We start from the raw sequence: 10,087 nt of genomic DNA on the forward strand, positions 1-10,087 counted from the left end.
CATTGTTCTAAACTCAACCATCACACCTGTTTGGACTTCAGTGAAGATGATGTACTCATTTTACTTGTCTCCTCTTTTTAGCTTTCACCTTTTCCTGTTGTCAGAGTTGGCAGATTTTATCCTGGTTTCCAGTCTCCCTGTCAGGTTGTACCTTCTCCAGCCTGAAAACAACCTTCTTCAGCCTTGCAAGGTAATTTTGATTGGCTTCCCATTCCTCAAGGTGATAAGTTTAAAACCTTACAGTCTTTAGAAAATTAAATGAAGACTTCAGTTCTCAGTACTGTATAAATCAAAATCCTGGGTAAAGAGTTTTGGAGGGCTTTTAACCAATGCAATTTAGTGTAATAAAAACCTTGGAACAATTTAGCTTTTGTATAGTAATAATATGCACTAAGAGTCAAGGAGAACATGTAAGAAATGTTGGTTTTTTTCTATGTGTAATAAGTATAACCATCATTATCAACATTGCCAAATAGGGAAGAAGACAGAAAGCAGATATTGTAGGTAAGTTAGTGATAAGGGGATGCTAATAACAGGAATATTTTTGTGTTCCACGTGGAAATAAGTAAATATTTCAGCTGAGCAGAGTTTTAGGCCATATATAGTTTTTTTTAAGATTTATAAAATAACAAGAATCAAGTTTGCAAAAACCAGCAGAGTTGAGTGCAGTGCAGATGAGAAGCAACACTGTCACCTGTGATGTCTTCAGGCATCCTGAGCTGAAAGTTATAGCTAGGCAGGTGTCCCAGGGAATTAGAGGGCAACTGTATAGCTGCTATCTACTGCAGTGCTTTATCCTTAATTATTGTTATCCAGAAATTATGCTGCCTGCAGTTTGTAGAAACTGAAATTATTTTAAGAGGGACATAGTCAGAATTTCTCAGTATAAGACCAGAAACCAAACATTTTACCTCTAACAGAAACTTGCTTCATGGCTTTGGACAAAATATCCACTCTCCCTTCATTCTCTTTGTAAATGAGGGCTAGGATTTTTTTTTCTTGTGGGATGCTGTGAAACTAGTTTTTTTCTTGTATTTATGAACTGTTTTGAAGGTGGAAAGGTCCAAGTCTTATTTCACAACAGCCTTGCAATTACAGTACAAATGTAGCAGACCCCGTCTCCCCTTGAAAAGGGACAAGAAGCTTGGAACTTGGCAAGCACTCTAGCCAGCAAGAACAAATACAATTTTGCAGTCCATTGATTTCCATTTACAATGCCAAGTTTTATTTTATTTGTGTTTGTTTTTTTTAATATCTACATGTCACAACACCAACTTCCTTTTTTTTTTTTTTCCCCTCACTTTTTTAAATGAAGTGTCACTGGCTTGTTGTCCTCGTTAGCCTACAGATATTTTGGATAAGTTAGGACAAAGGATCAGCAGTCAAACAAAGCTGGCCATTTAGGAGAGTGTTAATGATGCAGTCAAAGATTGTTTTATCCTTATGTGAGAGATTTAAGATTTCTGAGCATACTGGACTCCTACATAACTGCATGAACTGTGTAGGGGGGTGTCATATGTAGGTAGTTAGGGCCAGAGTTAAACGTCTGGGCCCTAGATGTTGTTTAATGACTCTTAACAAATAATGGTAGCAAATGCACGAATGTTACTCGACAAAAATTCTGTCTTCTAGTGTGATTACCCCTGCACTCCCCTAGCACTATGTGATGCCCAGCACATTACTGAAAGGCTGATGCTGAAAGTAGGTCCTGATGTGGGGTCCTCTCCATAGAGCCTGGCTTGGAGTTGTTTCACCGACCGGACATGCACCCTCCCAGCTTCCCTGCACCTGGTGTATGGGTCATTGACTGTGACCATGATTAAAGAGTGCCTACAGCTAGTGAATGAGCAGGGGAGGCAGAGGCAGGTAGGTATGGGTGTGATTGTCTTGCCTACAGAAACTGGGCTATGGCTGCTACCACAGGCACTAGGAGAAGCAGGGGTGGCCAAAGAGGGAAGAGGGAGAGAGAGGAGGGAGGGAGGAGCTACTGTTGAAAGGAGCCATGGACTAATACCCTCTAAACTGCTGGAAGAAGCAAAGTTGTTGCTGGTAACATGTACAATGCCTAGGGGTTGCAAAGAGCATTTCACCTATCAGTGATTAAATATGGGGAAACCTGCATTGTCATTTCTCACACCAGCTGGTGCTTATGGGTACACGGCAGATCAGGCTGTCAGCGTCTATGAGCCCTAACTTCCCCCTGAAAGGGAGATGCCCATTCTCCCAGCAGTGGCCTCAGCTCTTTCAGTTACAGCCAGTCAAGTCCAATGACATCAAATATTAATGTGGCACAGAACTTGGGCTGTCTGAGTACATTTTATAACCAACAGCATATCAAATCCTGTGGACCTGATGACAATCGCTCCTTTGTTGTCACATCAGTCAGTCACTTTAACCCAGATTCTCAGTCAATTCAAAGGAAAGAAAATGGTGCTTCAGAGAACTGACTACTGCAAAAGTACTTTAAAAAAATGAACAGAAGGAAGGCAGGGCTGAAACTCATCACAAAAGATCACACCATAAAATTAGGAGAAGACAAAAGGAGCCTTAGATGACCTAACAGTAAGCGGCTGTTTTGCAGGGGCAGACCTCAGATCATCCCAAATTTAGTCTTTGGGTTCACAGTTAGTTCAGAGCCTCAGGCCTGATCTGTTTGCATAATAGCATTAATATTCCTGTTTGTCTATCAGAAATTTCTAGCACTATGAAAGCAGAAAGACTTGGGAAATCAGATTTCCCAGGTGGAGCGTGAAAAAGCAGGTCCAAGGCACCGGGCTCCTCCAGTTGTTGTTGTCTGACCAGAGGCCCCTGTAATCTGGCAGGGAGATGCCACCTTCAGAGGGACTTGGTCAAGCAGCTCCTGCCTATGTTTTCTCTAGCTTCCAGAACTGGCACGATGCTTTGATCCACCTCTAATGGAGGCATAAGCTACCCCAGCTATTTCAAATATTGTACTGCAGGGTGTTTTCTTTAAGAGAAAACAGGCGTGCTTTTGGGTGTCTCCCTGGTCCTTGGAAACCTGGGAAGAACCTTTGATATTTCCAAAGTTGGACACAAGTATCTGAGTCTAATAGACCCAAACATGTTGCTTAAAGATGTGTCAGGGAACTCATGACCTCATGCAAAAGGCTACTTCCGTGGCAATAGAGTGCCAAATCCAAATGCATTGCTGAAGCTCAAAAGCAATTACTGTCTGGAAGGCTTGATAATCTTCTGGCTGTTCTAGGAAGGGTTTGAACACACACACGGGACATCTTAGCTGCTGGTTCACTTTGGGGCAGATTCAGCTGAGAGGACAAAGGCAAAACAAGCACAGAGATGGGATGACCCTCGGAATCTTTGGCATTTTCATGACACAGGTGTGCAGTATAGTAGTCAATGCAGCATTTATTCTGCAAATGGAGAGCTCTGGTCTAGTGCTGTCAGTCTCACACCCACTGTTCATGAACACCTACATTCCCTTTAAAAATAAAATCGTAAGAGCTCTGAATACAAATGTGCAAAAGTTCTACTATTTAAAGGGATCTTCTGGAGAAAGTATGTCAAATATGTAGCTCTTTCTAAAATGCCAGTGGCACCCGGGATTACTTGTTCTACCACCGCTGCTTTTGGATGGCTGGGCAGGAGATGGATGAAGCTGACATCCCCCACAGGGCTACTCCTTCTCCCAGCTGGCCACCTCCTGCCATGCTCTGCTGTGCTAATGCCAAGGAAAAAGCATTTCCCAAGGTTGGGAAAGGACTGGAAGTTGCATGGGTTTCCAGTCAGCAACCTTAGTGGCTGCCCTGAGTGATTAAAGCCAGTGGTCTGGGGATGAGTGAGGGTGTTGTGGGAGGTGTGCTTGTTGCCTCTGAGGGATGCTGCAGAAAGGGAGCAGCAGCTGGAGGGAGAGTGCTGTTGGCAAATACCACCCACCTTGGCAGCACAGCCTTCTGAAGCTCTGCTAGCTTCAGACACGTGGCTGTGGAACATCACACATTGTGAGGGTTTGGAGGGAGGGCAGGATGATGAGGGATGACAATGCAGTCACTATGTCAGATCTGTAGTGCCCTGTTCAGAGGTTCAGGTGCACCCTCAGGTGACTGTCCCTCTGCTCTATGTATGTTGGCCAGTTTTACTGGACATTTGCACAGTTCTCAGCTTCCTGAAGAAGTGAGATGCCTTCCACTTAGGCATTGACACCTGCTATCCCTTTTGCCAGGTAAGCTGATAGCATGAATGGGATGTTCACCCAGTCACAAGGCACAGAAATATTTCTCTTCTCACTTATGCCAGCCCTGAGTTACTGTCAGAAGAACCATTAACTCCTTACATCAAGACATTAAGCCAAATCCTGGCTCCAGTGAGGTGAGTCATAAAATTCAAATTGATTTCAGTGGCAACAGACAGCAGGGTCAAGAGGGAGGAGTTAGATGGCAGTTTGCTATTCCTATCAGTGCAAGTTTAAGTTAAAGGCACTCAAGTTTTGGGACATACTGAAATCCTATGTGTGAGTGAGCATACAGCACTGAGGCACAGCAATTTTAGCACTAGGGGACCTTGTACTGGTGCCTACTGAAGGTTGATTTCCAAAATTCCCTGCAAATACAGGTGACTGCTTTAGGAACTGAGGGACATGGACATCTTGGCTCCCAGCTGTGTATGATTGACAGTGTCTCGTCTATCTCTCATCGCTTAGCCCTGATATTCTGTTCATTTAATTACTCAAGCAGACAGAAGTATTAAATGGTGTTTCAGAATTCTTTGTTACAATACATGCTTTCCAGTAATTACCTCGCTCATTCTCTGACAGCAGTGGGGGAACAAACCCTCCCTCTGGGTATTTCCTGCCTGTAAGAGTACCCACCTCTTTGAAATGGATTTTGTTCTTTGGCCTTTTTCTGTTTCCAATTGCATTTAGACTGGTATCAAGAATACGTGTAAATCTCTGTGAGTGCTCTTCAATGTATATTTCCTTTTCCCCCTTGCTTTTAAGGAAATGCACATAGACTATGTTTTGTTTTTTTTAGTTCCTATTCACTTTTTATTTCCTTGTTATTTCCTATTGTGACCCCTTCTGAAATGCATTATTTTCAGACTCCCTTCATTCTGCACATATATGAAGTAAGTTAAATTTTGTTCTATCCTGGACTTGAATTTTACATTTATCATTAATCTAAACTTTTTCCTCTTAGATTGCGTAAGAAAATCCATGTTGCTTAAAGATGTGTCAGGGAACTCATGACCTCATGCAAAAGGCTACTTCCGTGGCAATAGAGTGCCAAATCCAAATGCATTGCTGAAGCTCAAAAGCAATTACTGTCTGGAAGGCTTGATAATCTTCTGGCTGTTCTAGGAAGGGGTTGAACACACACACGGGACATCTTAGCTGCTGGTTCACTTTGGGGCAGATTCAGCTGAGAGGACAAAGGCAAAACAAGCACAGAGATGGGATGACCCTCGGAATCCTTGGCATTTTCATGACACAGGTGTGCAGTATAGTAGTCAATGCAGCATTTATTCTGCAAATGGAGAGCTCTGGTCTAGTGCTGTCAGTCTCACACCCACTGTTCATGAACACCTACATTCCCTTTAAAAATAAAATTGTAAGAGCTCTGAATACAAATGTGCAAAAGTTCTACTATTTAAAGGGATCTTCTGGAGAAAGTATGTCAAATATGTAGCTCTTTCTAAAATGCCAGTGGCACCCGGGATTACTTGTTCCTTCTCCCAGCTGGCCACCTCCTGCCATGCTCTGCTGTGCTAATGCCAAGGAAAAAGCATTTCCCAAGGTTGGGAAAGGACTGGAAGTTGCATGGGTTTCCAGTCAGCAACCTTAGTGGCTGCCCTGAGTGATTAAAGCCAGTGGTCTGGGGATGAGTGAGGGTGTTGTGGGAGGTGTGCTTGTTGCCTCTGAGGGATGCTGCAGAAAGGGAGCAGCAGCTGGAGGGAGAGTGCTGTTGGCAAATACCACCCACCTTGGCAGCACAGCCTTCTGAAGCTCTGCTAGCTTCAGACACGTGGCTGTGGAACATCACACATTGTGAGGGTTTGGAGGGAGGGCAGGATGATGAGGGATGACAATGCAGTCACTATGTCAGATCTGTAGTGCCTTGTTCAGAGGTTCAGGTGCACCCTCAGGTGACTGTCCCTCTGCTCTATGTATGTTGGCCAGTTTTACTGGACATTTGCACAGTTCTCAGCTTCCTGAAGAAGTGAGATGCCTTCCACTTAGGCATTGACACCTGCTATCCCTTTTGCCAGGTAAGCTGATAGCATGAATGGGATGTTCACCCAGTCACAAGGCACAGAAATATTTCTCTTCTCACTTATGCCAGCCCTGAGTTACTGTCAGAAGAACCATTAACTCCTTACATCAAGACATTAAGCCAAATCCTGGCTCCAGTGAGGTGAGTCATAAAATTCAAATTGATTTCAGTGGCAACAGACAGCAGGGTCAAGAGGGAGGAGTTAGATGGCAGTTTGCTATTCCTATCAGTGCAAGTTTAAGTTAAAGGCACTCAAGTTTTGGGACATACTGAAATCCTATGTGTGAGTGAGCATACAGCACTGAGGCACAGCAATTTTAGCACTAGGGGACCTTGTACTGGTGCCTACTGAAGGTTGATTTCCAAAATTCCCTGCAAATACAGGTGACTGCTTTAGGAACTGAGGGACATGGACATCTTGGCTCCCAGCTGTGTATGATTGACAGTGTCTCGTCTATCTCTCATCGCTTAGCCCTGATATTCTGTTCATTTAATTACTCAAGCAGACAGAAGTATTAAATGGTGTTTCAGAATTCTTTGTTACAATACATGCTTTCCAGTAATTACCTCGCTCATTCTCTGACAGCAGTGGGGGAACAAACCCTCCCTCTGGGTATTTCCTGCCTGTAAGAGTACCCACCTCTTTGAAATGGATTTTGTTCTTTGGCCTTTTTCTGTTTCCAATTGCATTTAGACTGGTATCAAGAATACGTGTAAATCTCTGTGAGTGCTCTTCAATGTATATTTCCTTTTCCCCCTTGCTTTTAAGGAAATGCACATAGACTATGTTTTGTTTTTTTTAGTTCCTATTCACTTTTTATTTCCTTGTTATTTCCTATTGTGACCCCTTCTGAAATGCATTATTTTCAGACTCCCTTCATTCTGCACATATATGAAGTAAGTTAAATTTTGTTCTATCCTGGACTTGAATTTTACATTTATCATTAATCTAAACTTTTTCCTCTTAGATTGCGTAAGAAAATCTATAGTTCAGAGTTGTGCCTTCTCTCCTGTGGTAATTCAACTCTTAGATTCATTATATTTGCTAGCAGTAAATACTGCATCCGTTTTTAGAGAATGAGCCAATCTGCTTGTATTTCATGATCTTTCTTCTCATTCCTTTGTTATGATATGCTTTCTGCCTCTTAATTGTTTCCATATGAAATGGCCTCAGTCAAAGTGGTTGCAATGAATAACGTCCATTTCAAAATGTCAGCATTTTGGTCACAGCAGATAACCACGAGCTGGTTACTCCCTGTGTACAGTAGCACTCCTTAAGGACAAGTAATAAGTTCTGCAGTCTGGTTAACAGTAAAACAAAAAAGACCAAACATCACAAAAAGCAGCTTTGTAAATGTAATTTCTGCCCTTTTAGCCTACAATCTTGATCCCATTTTTTATTTCTACACAGCCATAAAATTTTACTTCCAGTATAGCTGAACAGTATTAGGAATTAACTGAGCTGCTCTCCCATGGACTGTGTTTAAAATGTCTCTCATCAGATAACTCGGAGGGTCCCTTTTTGTTTTCAGTACTGAGCCTACTTTACTGAAGTATAAACCTGGGCCCCTTCACCAAGACAGAATGCTCTGCTGGTTTTGCTGCATTTGCATGGCTTGGTACAGGGCTGTATGCATTTAACTGAGAGGTGTGAAGGAGCATCCTGGAAGAGATGGAAGCTAAATTTATTCTGCTACAAGATTTCTTCCATTCCTTTCTCCACCCCCAGATCCCAGAGAGTACAATGGCTTATGCAGGGTTTTACATATGCAGCTAATGGTGGAGGGAGGAGAATTCCCACAGATGAAGAGCTTTAGCACAGCACACAGCCTGAAATGGTGCTGGGGTGGATTTTGAGGGAAAGCACTCCCATCATTGCTTCCAAAGCGAGGTCCTACACAATTATTTTTAGAAAAGGATCCCTGACTATAAGGAGATAGTTCCCTACAGCTTTGATCCAGCCACTTGGACAAGGTGGGGAGGGGATGGGATTTCACCTAGATCCCCTCTGCCTCTGCTTGGTGTTTCCTTTTGCTTAGCTCTAAGGGGCTTCCCAGTTTGGGGAGTTCATTTTGTTTCAAACCACCCTCTGTGTGAATTGCATAGCTTGCAAGTCTTAACTGCTGCAGCTAGTCCTCCTGAGACCAGGTGCCTGATGACTTACTTTCCATCTCTTATGACAGCATCACCTTATTTGTGTTTAAGGAGCCCAACTCCATAAAAGCAGAAAAGAGAAAACAAGAGTTTCCTCTCATTTGCCCCTGATTTTATGCTTATGTAATTCCACTAATTTCATTTGCATGTGAACAAAAACAGATCCCTAGTCTCTTGGTAGAAATTATTTTACAGGGCTGTGATCCAAACCAGAAGGCCAAGCAGGAGTCTACTTCATGTGCACAAACCACCACAGCAGAAGTGACATGCTAAGGGGTTCTTTTATTCCCACTCTACATTTTTATGTGCATTTATCTATGTTTTATGTAGTGGGACAGGACAGAGGAGAACAACAGCTGAGCAGCCCTCCTTCTTCCGCATGTTGTCTAAGCTGACTGGTTTTATCCCCAGCTACACAAAAGGAAATGAAACCACAAGAAGGGATACCTCAGAGCTGTAAACTCCAAGGGGAAGAAATTACTATCCGTTTGACAGGTTTGTAAGTGAATTACTTATTTATGTGGCTCAATAAATGTAATATTAATCACAGATGAAAGACACAAGTTAAACATGCTTTGCAAACACACATTGCCTTTTCATTTACTCGAGAATGGGTCAGGTTAAAATTGCTCCTGGTGCAAGCACAGATAATCAAGGTGGGAGAGCTGAAATGAGGAGCAAATGATAGCGAACCAAATTGCTTTTAAAAGTTTCAAACAAATGTGCTGTTGGAAGTGCTATAAAAGATAACACAAAAGAGCCAGCTAAAAACTGTGGCTCAAGCTCAATTTTTTTGCAAGCAATCATAAATCTTAACTCCAGTAGTTTTGTGCTTGCCTGGGGGCACTGGAGAAGCAAAAAAAAGTTGACCTCATAATCATGTGAAGTTTCCTATTCCTGTCTGAAGTTGTCATTGGTAAAAGCAGGCAGAAAGAATTCCAGTTGTAAACAGTGATGTGCTGCCAATGTTTCAGCAAGGGTAGCCCACATTTTTGGCTCTGCAGCTGTAATGCAGCTTGGGCATAGGGACTTGGTGCCTGCAGAGGAGAAGGCTGCAGACGAGCCCTCCCTTCATCTGCTTCTCTGCTGACACATAAATGCCCTTTCTTATCTAAAGAGGGAGATGCCATGATGTGGCAAACAGACTTTGAGTGTCTCAGGACCTCATTTCTATGCAACTACTCAGAGAAACAGGAGCAAGAAGCCCTTATTCTCTCTTGCACTCACTCCAACCACACAGCATAAAGATATGTCTGCAGGTCTTGCACTCTCCTGACTCATTCTCAGAGCTCGTGGCTCTTGTCCAAATCATCCTCCTGGGAGAGAGGCAAGCCACTTGCCTTTTGGGTGGCTGACCAAGGACCATACGGGTGGCACTGCAGCCCTTCCAGCAAGAAGCTATTCCTGAAATGCAGGGTGGAATTCAGCTCACCCTGACTGCTGTGGGTAGACATTGGTGCAGAGCTGAAGGACCTGATGCAGCAGAACAATTAGTTCTCCTCCAACATGTCTGCTCAAGGCAGCATGGGTGTGCTTAAGCATGCAGCTCCCACTATTACAGGCAGGTTGGCTCACTCAAATTTAGTTATAAAAACACGGGGATTAATGACTAGCTGTCCTGGTTTGAGCCAGGATGAAGCCAATTTTTCTTTTTGCTGATTTTTTTTCCTTCAGTAAGTTTTCTT

At 43.1% G+C, this 10,087-nt stretch overlaps 1 protein-coding gene across 1 annotated transcript in view; it reads left to right on the plus strand.

Moving 5' to 3' along the window:
- Positions 1-1,815: 1,815 nt before the first annotated feature.
- Positions 1,816-10,087, plus strand: part of CALM2 (calmodulin 2 (phosphorylase kinase, delta)) — a 30,426-nt gene continuing 22,154 nt past the window's right edge. Inside the window, exon 1 of the mRNA XM_010004956.1 lies at positions 1,816-1,866. Coding sequence (XP_010003258.1) covers positions 1,816-1,866 — 51 coding nt within the window. The remainder of the gene's footprint in view (positions 1,867-10,087) is intronic.

This window comes from Chaetura pelagica, unplaced genomic scaffold (assembly GCF_000747805.2).
Source record: "Chaetura pelagica isolate M959 unplaced genomic scaffold, ChaPel_1.0 scaffold13, whole genome shotgun sequence".
Taxonomy (NCBI): Eukaryota; Metazoa; Chordata; class Aves; order Apodiformes; family Apodidae; genus Chaetura; species Chaetura pelagica.